The sequence below is a fragment of the Chamaea fasciata genome, unplaced genomic scaffold, assembly GCF_029207755.1.
Source record: "Chamaea fasciata isolate MVZ Bird 193981 ecotype frontalis unplaced genomic scaffold, bChaFas1.0.hap1 SCAF_1, whole genome shotgun sequence".
Lineage (NCBI taxonomy): Eukaryota > Metazoa > Chordata > Aves > Passeriformes > Sylviidae > Chamaea > Chamaea fasciata.
Genome location: NW_027094086.1, coordinates 5,449,110 through 5,465,155, shown reverse-complemented (window position 1 = coordinate 5,465,155; position 16,046 = coordinate 5,449,110). Strand labels below are relative to the sequence as shown.

The 16,046-nt window shown below is 42.1% G+C and overlaps 1 protein-coding gene across 1 annotated transcript in view; it reads right to left on the bottom strand.

The window, feature by feature from the left end:
* Positions 1-13,492, bottom strand: part of COL22A1 (collagen type XXII alpha 1 chain) — a 201,780-nt gene extending 188,288 nt beyond the window's left edge. Inside the window, exons 1-3 of the mRNA XM_066203455.1 lie at positions 13,396-13,492; positions 11,096-11,146; positions 8,629-9,195 (exon numbers count right to left, since the gene is read on the bottom strand). Of these exons, the coding sequence (XP_066059552.1) occupies positions 8,629-9,195; positions 11,096-11,146; positions 13,396-13,492 (715 nt within the window). The remainder of the gene's footprint in view (positions 1-8,628; positions 9,196-11,095; positions 11,147-13,395) is intronic.
* Positions 13,493-16,046: the final 2,554 nt, after the last annotated feature.

The following is a 16,046-nucleotide window of genomic DNA, read 5'->3' as shown; positions in this document are numbered from 1 at the left end:
ATCACAGATCTGTTCAACCAGATGCCCCACCCCTGGAAGTGTTCAAGACCAGGTTGGATGGGGTTCTGAGCAACTTGGTCTGGTGGGAGGTGTCCTTGTCCATGACAAGGGGGTTGGAATGAGATGATCCCTTCCAATCCAGGCTATTCTATGATTTTATGTTCTACCTACAGCTTCAAAATAAGCCATTAAAACATAAATGCCCAGTTTTGCTCTGATCACAGAAATAAATAACTCAGGCTTCTAAAGACAGCTCAGCTGAACACAGAACTGGAAGCAATGGTTTCATCCCAGATCTTAAAAATAGGTGGTGCTGCCCATTTTGTTCCAGGTGTTAATGTGACAGCTTATCTAGCTCTGAACACAGGTTTGGTCTTATACTTCCATTCTGCCTGTGCAATCGTTTCCAAAATCAGTTCAATTATCAGGTGATGCACTTAATTCAATACCATGAAAGGTCACAAATTTTCTGGTTAATCTATTTGAAGAGAAAGCTGAGTGTTTGTGCCAAACCTTTTCCCAGGTGTCAGAGGCAGCCCGTGACCAGCAACCACTGCATCCTTCTATGAAATCCAGGACCTCCAAACTCCCTCATCAGGCTGAATCACAGAATCTGCAGCTCTCATTGCAGTTACTCCTCACAGGGCTTTGAGGCTGGAATTTATGGAGCCATGTGCAAAAACAAAAACAAGCAACAAAAATCACCAGCCCCGAGAGAACAAGCTTACCATTGCTATAGTGGGTTTACAGAAATACTCATTTTATAAGAATCTGGGGGTTTCAGGAAGCCCACTGGGTTTTAGAAGTATAATATCTTATGATGGGACCTTTAATATATTGCATGGGTTTTGCATGCTCTGATACAGATTCAACCTTTTCTATCATTTTCTCTAAATTCTACCAGGTCTATTAGGAGAACTGGGAATAAATATCCATAGCACCTCCCCAAACTTTCCTTATCCTTAAAACAACTACATGCCAAAACAGAGGGAGAGCAGAGGAAATCTTTAATTTGCAGGTGCACCTAACCACAGCAGGCAATGGTCTATTCCATTTATAGATTGTGCTGGGATTTAACATAAGATTTTGATGTGGATAGTCACATGAAGCATAAAAATTAACCACAAAGCAGGCCTAGAACACTAAGACTTTAAGTAGCTGATGTTCTTCAGTTTGAGATCAGTTCAGGGGTTGTAAATGAAGGAGGAAGAAAGGCCTGACTGTACAAATCTGCTGAAATTAAAAGTATTTTAGATTCGTGAAGGCCACATGCCAAGCGTTTTCTCCTCATTGCTTTGTTTTTCTTGGACAGAAAACCTGCAACTAAACTTAAAGCCCCAGAGGTTTTTCAGTGCCTTGCCCTAGTCTCCTGCTGAGCATCTGGCCATCTTCAGAATGAGAAGAATCTTATTCTTCCTGCTGAGCATTCCTCAGCAGTCCATCAGACAGCAAACACCAAGAGAGACAGTGCTGTGCCAAGGATGAGTTGTCTCTTCTACCCCATGATTTGGACTCCACTGGAGCAGACAGAAAGCCTCCTTCTGATTGCAGCCAGAGAAGTATTGGGCTCCACAGCTGAATATTGAAAGTGCTGAGCATCCACAGCTCCTGCAAAATCAATATGGACTGCAGACAGGGTTGAAAAACAAGCTACTTCCAGTGCATAAGAGTATGCTCCAGCTTTTTGCCTGCTCCTATTTCTGTATTTCTCCTTCACTTCTACATTATTTAGAAATGGCTTCCATAGTCACCACAGTTCCCCCCCCTTTTCTTTTTCTCCAAACAGCACATTACTTTTTCATAAGGCTCAGAGAACCACGCTTTTCCTGATTGTCTCAATATTTCTTTCTAAATCTGGGAGTTACTTTCATCTGAGTCTTTGCCTTTACAATTATTTTTACTTTACATCAAACATTGTCCAGAGAGCTTTCTTGTCTGAAATGCAAGAAAACCTATTAAAATCTAGGGGAGATGTTATCATCCAGCCAGATTTTGTGACTTCAGACAAGATGTTTTTGGCAGTTCAGAGATTCATTGCTTTACATAAAGTGATTGCCTGTGGTTTGTGATGCTACTATTTGTCTGTAACTGCTAAAGAAAGAAGCTAGAGATAAGAAAGGCAAGCGCAAAAGGTTTAATTGATCTCATTTTATTATATTCCTATCTTCAGAGTCCCATATTAATATTCCCAGTGGTCTGTATGAAGCTGCAGGTTTGGAACAGACTCTTTTTCTCACAAACTGCATCAAAGAAGTAAAACCATTTTCTGTCACAGACTTATTTCTAAAACTCTGGAGTTTGGATGACTTTTGGATTCATATCTTTTTTCCCTCAGCAAAAGAAGAAATCAGGCCACAGGTGCTGAAATATCCTCATCACCTGAAGGCAATGTCTAAGACATTGCTTTTTCCAACATACGAGGGAATGAAAATAAATCAATAAATCACTCTCTGAAACTCTAACAGAGCTAACATCCGTTCTGGAGGAGAAAAACTACCCGGGTGCACAGAAATATCAAAGTGCTGCCTGGAGGCACTGACAGACAGTCTGTGTCTAAGTGAAGGTGGTGGCAAGCTTGCTCATCCCTCCCACCAACAACTCCCAGCAAGATGCTCCCAGCCAGACACAGCATGTCTGAGGAGGGAGAACTCTGCCATCCCTCCCTCAACCAACAGGAGCTGAGGCAGTAGTAGAACAGCAACAATTATGTGTACTGGAAAGCCTGTTTAAGGAAAATGGGATAGGATCCTGAAGAGATCCATCTGCACTAGGATATTTTTGTTAAGCACGCCGTTTATTCAAGGCAAGCAAGTTGTACTGAATCCGAGAAGTGGAGTTTGAACGGGAAAAACCCACCTAGCAATCCACTTTATGCATAAACCAGAGCACACCAGATCACAGGCTCAGGTCTGCACTAGGAGCACATGAAGGATTTTCCTCAGTTTTCTGAAGTTCAGCTGATTTGAGCTAGCACTGCACCAAAGGACACAATCCAGGTCTTCTGCTCCTAGTTAGCTGCTCTCACCTTATGCCAGTTACTCCCCTGGGACAGCATGGTGAAATAAATCTGAGTAAAAACTAATCTGGGAAAGGAAACAAAAATATTTGTTGTCTTTCTGCTGTAGTTCACGGTGGGGCCACATAAATGCATGTGGTGGCAGATGGGAGAAGGAAGTTAGGAAGATAAGATTTTCTTTTCTAGAAGTGGGGCTGGTCATAAAACAGCACTGTTGCAAATCTCAGAACAAACCTATTCATTTCAGAGCACCAAGCAAACTAAGAATTTATTTGGAACAATGGAATTGCTTAGGCTGGAAAAAAGCCCTTAAGAACTTCAAGTCCAACCATTAACCCAGCACAGCCAGGCCCACCACTAAACCACGTCCCCAAGTGTTACATCTGCACATCTTTTAAATACCTCCAGGGATGGTGACTCCACCACTTCCCTGGAGAGCCTCTTCCACTGCTTGACAATCCTTTCAGTGAAGACATTTTTCTTAATATCCAATCTAAACCTCCCCGGGTGAAACTTGAGGCCATTTCTTCTTGTCCTGTTCCTTGTTACCCAAGATATGAGACAAATCCCCACCTGGCTCTGATGCCTTGGAATGTCTGCCCAGAACAGAGGCTGGACAGAGTTAGAAAATAAAGTAGGAATTTATTAAAGGCCTTCAATAGGAACATCTTGGGCAGTACAAGAGCCTGGCAGAGGCTACACCCAAGATGGACAGTGGTCATAAGTTTTTCAGAAAAATAAAAGTTTGGTCTATTTGCATATCAGGGGTTGATTGTCCAATTAAAGCTTCAGGTAATGAAGTCGTATTTCCCCAATTTGCTCTTTGTCCCAATTCCCTTTCTGGGGCCCAGGATATCCTTGGATCTCAGGCCTGGAAGGATTGTTTTGTCTGACCAAAATGTGAGAAGAGCCTGCTAACACTCCACATGGAGTTCAGAGTTACACATTAATGCAGTACAGGATCTGAAAAATATAAAAGCCAAAAACTTAAGGCATCATCCTTTCAGGGAGTTGTAGAGAGTGATAAGATTCCAATGCAGCCTGCCTTCCTCCAGGCTAAACACTCCCAGCTCCCTCAGCCACCACTCAAAGGAGTCATGATAAAGACCCTTCACCAGCTTTGATGCCCTTCTTTGGACATGCAACATTTAAATGATGTGGAGATTACACAGTGCCAGAACAGAGCTGTAGTTATGATCTGGGAAAACAGTCACTTCTGCATGATCTGTGGAGAAACTGAGGGACAGCCAGCAGCCACGGCTCATTCTCAGAGTTCAAAGCTGCCTGCCAGACACCAGCTGTGGAACCATTTCTCTCTAAGCTGGTGATGACTGGACCAAGTGCAAAATTAGAGCTGAACATTTCAGACATTTGATTTGTAAATAAAAAGTTCTGTAAGAGAAAAAGAATATCTGAATATCTTCGCTGTGCTTCCCAGAGCCAAAAGATACCAGACAGTCCTTCAACTAAATTGCAGAAGATCACCCCTAAACAAACATTTTGTCTCCTCACATCCATGAAAATTCTTTTTTTTTCTTTAATTTCAAGTAAAGGATAAATCAATTGGAAATTCTGTCACAGACCTTTCATGCCTTCACAGGAAACTGCAATTAGCCACCAAATGTGGTGATGAAAGGATGAGTGATCCTGTCGTCTGTAACATGAGTGATTGCTGGAAGATGGAGATGTTACAGAGCTTGAGAAAGGCACCACGACAGCTGTGGGAGTGCAGCATCAAGAAGCAGCAGGACATATCAGAGGTGACATCAGCTGGGTCACTGCCCAGCTGCAGCTTTTTAAAAAGCAGCAGTTGTCTGCTGAGCATTTAACAGACTTCCAAAGCCATCTGAAAGTCACTAGATTTTCAAGTGATGGTCAAATTTGTAGTACTTGCACTCAATCTGGACATCTTCTTAAGCAGCAAAATGTGGAATATACCCTTAGGTGTTGATATGTTCCAATATTTCAGTATTTTTGTGAGATTTTACTGTACTGATAAGTTTGCTATAGGAAGTGTCAGTCAAGATATGGCAATTCTGGTGCCTACCCTTTGTCATGGTCTCTGTGAATGAGGTATTTTTAACACTAAAGGCCAAGAAGAAACAGCTTGCTGTTCTTCTGTGAACATATCATGAACCTGGGCAAAGGCAGCCTCAAAAAAAAGACATTTCTGAAGCTTTCAGACTATCCTTTTGATGGATGTGCTTTGAAGGCTGGAAGCCCTTCATCATGAGTAACAGAATAGTGGTAGCATATGCCTTATATTTTATGCACTTCATACACTACCCAAAGTCAACAAAGATGTGTAAAAATAGAAATATAAATGTTGCGAATCATCTGAACATGTGACCTATTTTGATATCACAGACCTCACTAAATCACCTGAAATCAATGACAAATCATTGGTACGAACCCATTATTGAAACAATTCAGCCTCATCTCCTTCTGTTTGCAAAGTATCTGAGCTTCAAGTGATGACAGTCCTTCAGTCTAGTATATTTTTAAATATTCCATAGCTGCCTGTTGTTATTCCTACAACATATAAGCAGGAACTGTATATAGGAAGCATGTAGCATCTCTGGAACTTTTAGCAGAATGTATCTCTCCTGCTTTCCTGTGAAAGCATCACCCATTCTTGCAGCCAACTATAGTCTAGAATGTAATGGAGATGTGTGGCAAAAATATCTCCCCCTGCCACAATGTCATACTGAGCAGACATGCTATTTTTTGATTATGCTATGCGCACTGCCACAAGATCAAATGAGAGCTAAAATGCTATTAATGCACTCAATGACATCTTCTTAGCAATAAATTCAGTCAAATATAGCAAGATGGAATGACAGAGTCTAGGCCAGATGTCCAGGGAGACCTGAGACAAGCGATTGTGAACAGCTGCTGGCATGAAATCCATCATTTGCAACACTTCACGACCCTTCACATTTCAGTAGCAGCACCAGGACAGCAGGACTCATCAGAGGTCAGTACAAAAAAAACTTCCTCCCATTTCCACCCTTTGATTCATGTGTCTCCCTGGAGCTTACGTGGGATTATGTCTATGAAAACCAGAGCCTGGCTGTGCCAATATATGGTTTTGTCTCAGAATGTGCACAAAATAAACAGCAGCTTGGCATGTGCCCTGATCACATTTTCCACCCACCCCATGGTGTGTATGTTCGTGTTTTATGCAGAGTTGTCATTAAAACCACTGAAAGTTAACTGCAACAGCTGTTAAAAGTTTGATCTTTAAACATGTAGAAGGCCTTGCCATCACAGTGAACTCCTTTCCTGTTCCTACTGCATTAACATGGAATTTAAAATTGGTACATGCACAAGAAATCACTTGGTCCTGTTCTCCATCTCCATTCTCTCACCCCTCAAAACAGTTCTACGTCACACATGCAGGTAACCAAAAAATTAACTGATCTCTACCAGAGTATTTCTGCTGGAGGTGGTCTCATTACCTCATCCTCTGTTTCAGCAAGATTTTCATGGTTTTTTAGACCTGATCTAAACATCATGCCTCTTAAAAGCTTTCTGCATGCTAAGCAATAAATTAAGTATGATAACACTGATTCTTCCAAAGAGCACTTTCTTTGTTTTAAATGTAGGAAGGAAAAATTTAGGGAAGGCTCTGGGATTGTGTATTTAAGGGCGAAAAGTTACCATGCAGGAGAAATTGCAGTGAGAGGTGAAAATTGAGACTATGAGAGAGGAATAGCCCTGCAGACACCAGTACCGAAGGAAGCTCAGGAGGCTCCAGGGGCCAGAGGTTCCCCTGCAGCCCCTGCACAGCCCAGGGAGAGGCAGCTGTGTTCCTGTATCCCATGGGGGTCCATGGGGGAGCAGAGATCCACTTGCAGCCTGGGGAGGACCCCACACCAGAGCAGGTGGATGCCTGACCCAGCCCATGCTGGAGAAAACTCCTGGCAGGACCCATGGACACATGGAGGGAGAAGATCCTGCCAGAGCAGAGAAAGTGTGTGAGGAGTCCTCCTCCCTAGGAGGAAGGAGCAGCAGAGATGTGTGATGAACTGACCACAGCCCCCATTTCTCACTGAGCTCTCCAGTGCAGGTAGAAGCAAACACCTTGGAGAGTGGCTGTCATCAAATTCGGGATGAAGGATGTTCCCAGTGATCCTTTGCAATCAAATGAGAAGTGTCCTGCTCATCCATGTGGACACAGGATGGGTTAAAAAGCCACAGACAGATGGCATTATACTCTGAGAGGAAGGTAAAAGATTATTTTGAGAAGGCAACAAATGATGACCCAGGTACAAAGCAGAGTAAACACCTGCTTTGGAAAAGGAAAATAACAGAATTGCAAAGGAAAATAACATTTTTGGTGTTCAGCAGCTACAACAGGAAGTTGTTTGAGTTGGTCAAGTGTGACAATCAGAAGGGTTTACCATGTTCTGCTAGAGCCCAGTTGTGTGTCTGATTACATAAGATTTTCACAGAAAAAAACCAAGCTCCTTCAGTCTGCATAGCTTACAGTCATTCTTCCCCATGACTTCCATTTGTATGGGGATTACACCATCCATTACCCATTTATGTTTAGGCTAAAAAAGCAGTAACATCTTGATATTGCCGGGTAATGTCAACTAGACTCTGCCTGCTTGAACTTGTCACTCTTTACAGACCCTACATAGCCCAGAGACGTTTTCTTACAAAGGGAGGTCACAGAAAGCAGTAACAGATTTTCACAACATCAGCTTCGAGGCATGTTCACAGTAATCACAACACACACTGCAAAAAGCAGCAAAACCAGGCAGCTTTCACACAGTCACTAAGAACAAGAGAGTGATTTATCAGTGGTGGAAGGAGAACACGCTGTTGTGATTGCTGCTCCTGTTAAAGTGCTGGGAGATACCAGCCATAATGGCATTCCCATCCTCTTCACCAAGGAGCTGGAAAATCAGGGTCATTTATGCAGTGCAAAGCCCGCACACTTTTCTCCATTAAAAGTCATTCAAAACATCACTAATGCTTATTCTGTTGGCAGCCAGAGCACTAGAGAACACCAGCTGTCAGTAAAGTTGAGATGCTGAAAGGAAGAAAAGCACAAACATCCTTTTGCTTCCTTAAGGATCATTCCCAGCAGCACCCAGAGCATTCTCTTCACAGTACAATGCCAGAAAATAAGGGGGGAAAGGATCCTACACAAAGTAAACCAAAATCTGGGTATAAATAAGACATCACTACTCATATTCAGTAGTCCAAGTTATTATAAAGTAATTAAACCATATCAGAACCAAAAGGGAATTCATGATTTACTCTGGAAGCTGACCTATAGTTAATACTGACTTGCCAGAAAAACCCATCACATCTCCTGTAGTAAAATCAGAGAGTCATAACATCAGAGAATAGTTTGGTTTGGAAGGGACCTTAAAGACAACCTAATTCCAAATCCCTGCCATGAGCAATACTCCACTTGATCAGGTTGCTCAAAGTTCCACCTAACCTGGCCTTGAGCAGTGATCTCTTACAGAGTGGAACTGAGTAGATGATATGAAAATAAACAAATATAAGCATGAAAGAAAACAATCACAGCTTTTCACATCTATATGCTAACTGAACCTATTCTAATTCTGCAGAAAGAGAAGCCTACTTACTCTCACAGAGACGCCTCCTTAGCTTCCCCCGAATTTTATCGATGGCGTTGTAATCAGAGACATGAAACACGTGAGCAGACTTGGGCTCTGAAGCAATCTCATCAAGTTCCTCTTTTAAGGCTTCTCCAACACCCACAGCAAAAATCCTAATCCCAGCCTGATGGGCTGCAGTGGCTGGATCCAAGACAAAATCCTGGCTCCTTCCATCAGTCAAAAGGATGGCCACTTTTTTAACAGTTCGATCACTAAGTCTCCCACCAGCTTCTTTGGAAAAACTGTAGGTGGTGATGTACCTGAGAGCATCTCCAGTGTTTGTGTTACCCCCATAATACTGAATCTTTCGAGCAGCCTCTTTGATTTCCTCACGGGTTTTGTACTTCCCCAGGTTGAACTCTGTGGTTGGACGATCACTGTATCTCACCACACCCACACGGGTTTTGTCCGGGCCAATCTCAAAGGTTTCCACCAAATTAGACACCCACTGACGAACTTTCTCAAAATCTTCTTTTCCCACGCTGGAGGAGGCGTCCAAGAGGAAGACAAGGTCGTAGTGAACACTCTTGCAACCTGCAAGAGGGGCAGAGAACACTGTTAAGGGGAGATGAATGCAGAGGACCAGGCATTACCAAATGTTCCCTGACAGAGCTCCCCAGTGAGCAATTTGGAGGAGGCAGCAAACCCAGCAAACCAGCAAGATAGGCTTGCAGAGGAAGAGCAGATTCCCAGCTCTTCTTCCCTGTGATTCACCTCATCAGCTTCAGGATATCTACAGAGCAGCACAGACTTTGCTTTGAAATGCAAACCCTTTCCCTTCCTTTTCTTCTAACTACCTCTGCTCAATCCTTCAGCTACACTACCTGCATTTACATGAAGATATTTTTGTCTGACTTCATTGCAGTGCCTTTGCTCAGGAAGTGCTCCGAAATGACCTGGACAGATAAAAAATCTTTTCCTGACCTTGCCTGTGCCAATCCTCACCCTGAGTAATGAAGCTTTCGTGACCCCTCTTGCATTAATGTTACGATTCATTTATGCTTAGCTAGAAGCAGTTCCTTTGCCCAGCATGATATGTTGATGTAGCAGGTCTATAACAAGATTATTTCAATTTTGGGGCTTTCTGCCACTGACTATTGACTAAAGGATAACTTACTGAATTTGGAATGTGTTCCTCAACAACAAAGGACAGCTACCTTGTAAGGGAAAAGTTCACTCATCCCCACAACCATCCCTTTGCCTCCAACCATGATATTTGCAATGTGAGGCCTGTATAATCCAAAACACAAAGCTATTTTAATTGCAACTTGCTTGCTTTATATCAATCCAGACTGGCTGTATATTTGTCAGACACTTGCCAAAAAAAAAACAAAAAAAAAACAAAAAAAAAAAAACAAAAAAAAAAAAAAAAAAAGAAGTAGATCTCTCAGATGTATTTTAGCTGTTTCTGGACACGCAAGTCACGAAGCAGTAGATTAGTAGATCCATAAAAGTGCCACTGATGCCCAAGATTTATCAACATAATGCCCCAACTGGACAAAATGTGTGTGTATATACACTTATATTTATTTAAACCAGTATTACAGACTATAATCCTTAATAAATTACGAGTTTTAAGACTGAAAGCTGCTCTACAAAGTCAGTTTGGTCACAGCTGCCAACCATTGCTTCTCCAGCAATTCTTGTCTCATGTTGTCTCAAAAAGTACAACTGCATGTTTGAACCAGGGGTAAATTTACATATTTCCTACTGAATTCCCACATTTGAACCTACAGGAAGATCACAAAGTCCTCTCCCATACTCAGACTTCTACACAAATTAGCTCTGGCTCTTTTGCTCATCCCAGGGTTGTGACCCTGCCCAGAATGGAAGAATTCCAGAACAGCCCATGGCACTGGAAAGGAGGGAGTGGGTAGCTCAGCTTCACAGAGAGGATTTACCTTCAGAAAAGAGTGAAAGCATTATAAAAGAGTAGGTCAGTGCTCAAAGCATTGCATGATGACCATGAGAGTGACTGAATGTACACCTGGAGTATGGCAGGAGATGGGAAATGAGCTGCTGCTGTGTTGACTTCTGCAGCAGAGCACATCGCAGTACATCCCAGGTGCTGCAGGGCCTGTGGGAACAACCTCTGCACATGGGATTGGGGACTGGGATCACATTGGGATCAGCCCATCCATATGGGATCTCTTTGGAAACAACCTGTTGTTGTGGTTTAATCCCAGCTGGCAACTAAGCACCACACAGCCCCTCACTCACTGCCCTCAGCAGAACTGGGGGGAAGAGGACTGGAAAGGTGAAAGGGGGAAAACTCATGGGTTGAGAGAAGAAAGTTTAATAATAAAATAAAATAAATTAAAAGAAAATAAAGCAAAATAAAATAAACAAGAAGTTGTAATGAAAAGCAAAATAACAAAGAGATATAAATATAACCCAAGAAAGAGGAGTTATGCAAATGAAAACAATTGCTCACCACTGACTGACTCACAGTCCCCAAGCAGGAGTCTCCAGCCAAGTGTCCCCCCACAGTTTTACTTCTGAGCATGACACTACATGGTTTGGGATATCCCTTTGGTCATTTGGGGGCAGATGTCCCGACTTTGTCTCCTCCCAATTTCTTGCGCTACCCCAGCCTCCTGGCTGGTGTGAGGAGAAATAAAAAAGGCCTTGGCTCAGTGTGAGCCCTGCTCAGCAGTAACAAAAACATCCGTGTGTCATCAACACTGCTTCCAGCACAAATCCAAAGCACAGTCCCAGAGCAGCTACTGTGAGGAAAATTAACTGTATCCCAGCCAAAACCTGCATGCGGGACTGTGTTCTGTGATGGCATTTTGTGAGTCAGGGAGTGCTTCTCTTTAACTCCAGAGCAAGAAAAGTCTGTCTGGGAAAACCCTCTCAGAGGCAATCTGAGAGTGGAGATGATGGTTTGTATAATTTTATATTATGGCATGCAAGTTACATTGGATCTGTGTATATCAGCTGGACTCTCAAGGGCGGTTCTGCTTGATTTTTGGAGAATACAGAAGATTAACAGTAAAAGGGAAGAAAGAAGCTTACACTTCCCCACCTCACCTCCTTCCTAAATTCATTATTATATTAATCTATTCTGGCTGAAAGAATGTTAATTAGGTGAGACTAACTAGAGACCAAAACCCACACAGTACAGATCTTCTAGTTACTTATTTTAATGACTCTCAGCAGGTGAGACAACAGCTATTTCAAAACAAACAGAACAGACAGAATGAACCTTGTCTGTGTTCAAGGGCAATGAGCCTTAAAACAAGGGGGAGTTAAGGTTTAAAAATTGATGCCTATTCAAGGCTGTACTGCAGGGAGGAAAAACATGATTTTTCAGGATGATTTTTTTTTTGGCATTGGTGATTTTTTGCTTACAGACCTGGTGGCAGTGAGATGAAATGCTGCAGAAATGCTTTTAGTAAATGTTAATCTGCATTTTTAGCACTCTAATGTCCAGTGCTGGACAAAAATTATTGTTTTCCAAGAATGCCATAACAGTACTTTTTACTGGCAGAAACAATTCAGTTCATGTTAAGGGAATATGCAAGATAACTCACAGTAATCAAAATTTCAGTTTTGTAATTGCAGAAATTCTCTCTGGGAGCATGATTCAAGGAGTTGTGTTCATCTACTCAGACACTGAACCAACTGTTTTGCAATATTTCTTTTAAAAATAGTTCACAAGCAAGCCATAAGCCCAAAATTATTTAAAGTAAGCACAGAATGAACATATAAATGGTTTCACTATATTCTGCCTGAGACAGGTCCAGAAGCAGAAAAAAAAAAAAGTGAGATTTCACTTTGTTTGGTTACTAAGTATTTATTCCTGGTAAACTTCACCCAAAAAAACATAGAGACATCACATAAGAAAGCTGTAAAGCAGCTATTCCTTAAGCCAAAAGCTTTTTCTTTCTTATAAATTACCCAAGCTTACAGAATAGCAGCTTTCCTAGAAAAAGAGACAGAAAACCTCCATCTCAAAATGGCATTGGACTCTTATAAAAAAACTGTGTGGGTCTACAACCATTTTTAATTTGAGGTGTGACAATGATGTCAGAAGACTCTTCTTGCTGCCACACAAAAACCAACGTGTCCTTGTCAAAGATCCCTATAAGAACAGTTCCTCAGCTGCACCATCCTCTACTGCACTCAGTGACATTTGGGGCAGAGTGCTCATGAGCCCCGGCCAAAAGCTGTGCCAGAGACAGTAGAGAAACATAGAACTCTAGAGTCACTTAGGTTGGAAAAGAACTTTAAGATCATGAAGTTCAAGCATTAGCCCAACATTAAGTCCATCACTAAACCATGTCCCTAAGCACCCCATCAACACATCCTTCAAATATCTTGAATCAAGGGAGGGTGTGAACAGTGCCCTGGCCCTGTTTAGCTCAAAGGAAAGTCACAGCCAGGCAGAAGATACACCAGGTCTCATCTGACACCCACAGGAGGCAATGGAAGCAGTGATCTCCATACCAGTGTGGGGTAAATGGAGCACATCCAGAGCAAACTGTGGTGAGCTGCTCCTCTTGCTAGGGGTAGCTGAGCTAAACTTTCTTAGCCTGCAACAGGACAAAAGACCCCAGGTAAATCACAGCCTTCACCCCTGAGCTTTCTCCATCCCTAAGGTCTGTTTTATGTATTTCCAGCAGTAAATGTCTTGGGTTATTTATAGATTTCCTCCTAGAAGTGATGGCTCCCCAGCCATGGGAGAGCCCCAGCAGCTCCAGGGCACGAGGCAGTAAACTGAATACATACCTGCTCTTTGTGCCTCTGTTCTCTCCCCGCTGACCATGAACGTGAGAAGAACCAAGAGATGGGGCACACGGCATCTTCGCATCATGGACATATCCATATCTCCTTTCTCACATCAGCTCGTCTTTTCTCCGTGGTGTGAAGCTTGCTAGAAATCCAACCCGCAGCCTAGAAAGGGAAATAAAGAGCAAGTGTTATCTCACAGCAACACAAATGGCAGTAATGATGCAAGTCATGAGAGCAACGTTTAGGAGAGTCGCCTCTTCTGCCTGTCATTTTACTTGACTAGACATAAACTGCTCAGACAAAGAGGCAGGAGTTCACCTACTTTTCAAAAGCTATACTCGTTCACTGGCTCTATTCACTGTGAAGCAGCTGAATGGAAACAGGAGAGAGATTACCAGATTATTATACTTTAATTGAGCCCACTGCCAACTACACAATCAGCGCACTGGAGTGGAAACCATTCCTGACCTGGCCCTCCCACGCATTCATCATTAGGAGATACACAACGCAGAGCCCAGATACAAACCACTACAAATCACACACACAACCCATTGCCACTTCACCCATCAATGCTTTCAGCTCTGGAGCCCCAAAAACTACAAATGCTAAAAATACACCACTGTTTTCGTGTATATATTTGTTGCCACCAGTCCTTTTTTTATAGGAGTAAACTCAGCAGTTTCAAAGCCTGTCTTTCCACTATTTAACTTAAAGATGTGCAAAAGCTATGGGTTATCTTCAATATAAGGCCTTTGGTTTGAGTTGACTTCACTGAAGTCAACTGAAAGTCACTGAAGTCAGAAGGTATTGTAAGAAGCCAGGAAAAGTGACTGGGCTGTTAGAAGTTAAGCTGTGTTTTCTAACAGTAGATCAACACTTTTAAAAAGAAATCTGTTATTGCTATTGTTTTATTATTTTTTTTAATATCATAAAATCATTGCAGTTTGATCTACTGTTTGTACACCCAGAAGGTAGAAACCAGCTTCCACGCTGCAGCTCTCACTGTCTGAGGCATTATTTTCAAAAACTTTTTCCCATCTCCTGATTCCTTCTTTTCCTCTTTACGAATTCTAATGATTTCTTTGCCCATTTTCTTGAGAAAGTTCTCAGTTTTTAACATGCATGTCTGCTTCTCACTGTAGAAGTCACGAAGGGGACACTGTCTGATGTAGCTCACTGCTGCAGGGTCAATTATTTATTCTAGAGTATTTCTTTTCAAAGCAATAAGGTTCTGTGGGAATCACAGACAGGAAGAATGGTGGCGTCAGCATTTGTTCAAAACCTGTTTTGATCAGTCAGATGTTGGGCCTATCTCCACCACGTATCTCAGCATGTTGTGCTGGTTTAGGAAATTAAAAAGGGGAAAAACCTTATGAAGCTGTCAAGATGTCACTATAAATCCTTATCCCCACAAAAAAAATACAGGCTCTTTCCAAAAGATAAAAACCAGCCTATTTTCAGAAGTCCATATCACATGCAAACAAGGAGAAAAGCAATACATAAAATAAACCCTTCACTGCAAATAAAATTTGGAAGTATCTGCCAGCAGTGGAACATAAATACAAGAAATATTTTAAATTAAATATATAAAAAAATCACATTTATTAATGTACCAACCCTAAATACACAGAACACAGTCAGGTGCTGTAGTTTACACCTCAGCCAGACGATGTCCCTACCAGATAGTGAGGTCTTCAGATTTGAGCCAGCTAGAAAAGGCTGCAGGGTAAAAAAGGCATGAAAATACCACTGTGCCCTACAGAAGTCAGAATTTCCTTCTAAATAAGTGTGTTATTGAAATACCAATCAGGCAGCCGCCTGCAGAGGGATCAGGACAGGCATTACTTAAAATATCTGTAGGAGCCTTCAGCCCAAGGTTCCTGCTCCCCTGGATTTTTTTAGGAAACACTGTTTTTGGGTACAAGTGATGGGACAGCAGGTTCATGGTATCATCAAGAGCTGGGAAATCAGATCTGCCAAGCAATATCCTGTACTTCCAGTGCCGAGCTCAAAACGTCCTTTCTCTGTGTCTGGGCTTGCACGGCTGTGAAGTTTTATAAATACATTCTTAAAAACAGTCTTGGGCAGCTGCTAACCTACATGAGGCCAGGATAAAAGGAGCAGAGCACCAGCTGGTGTCAGTCAGCAGAACAACCCTGGTTCTGTAAGCAGCTGATGCAGCTTGGTGGATGGGGTTCACTCGGTACACATGGGATTCTACCCCAGCAGAAGGACTTCATCCATGGCCGGGACTGAGAGCTCTGCTTCTAAGGCCTCATTCATCTCCCCTCCTCTCCAAAACACTTCAAGAACTCATTTCTGCATTTTGAATGCTGCAAGGTGTCTCAGAACAGCCATTTAGGCTAAAAATAGTGCCAAAAAAAACCCAAAACAAAAACAACAACAACAAAAAAAAACCACAAATCAAATCAGAACATCTGCTTAAAATCTATAATCGTAACTTGTGGTGGCTTTAATATACATTTATGGTTAAATATTATTCTTGCATTCAGGCCAAAATACATCATTTTATCTACTTTTATAGTACAAAGAATTGAACCAAGTCTCTTAACTTGCAACTACTTTATGTACAAATATACCAGTGACAGAAAATTGCCCCATTCACATCAACAGGACTCATGTCATGG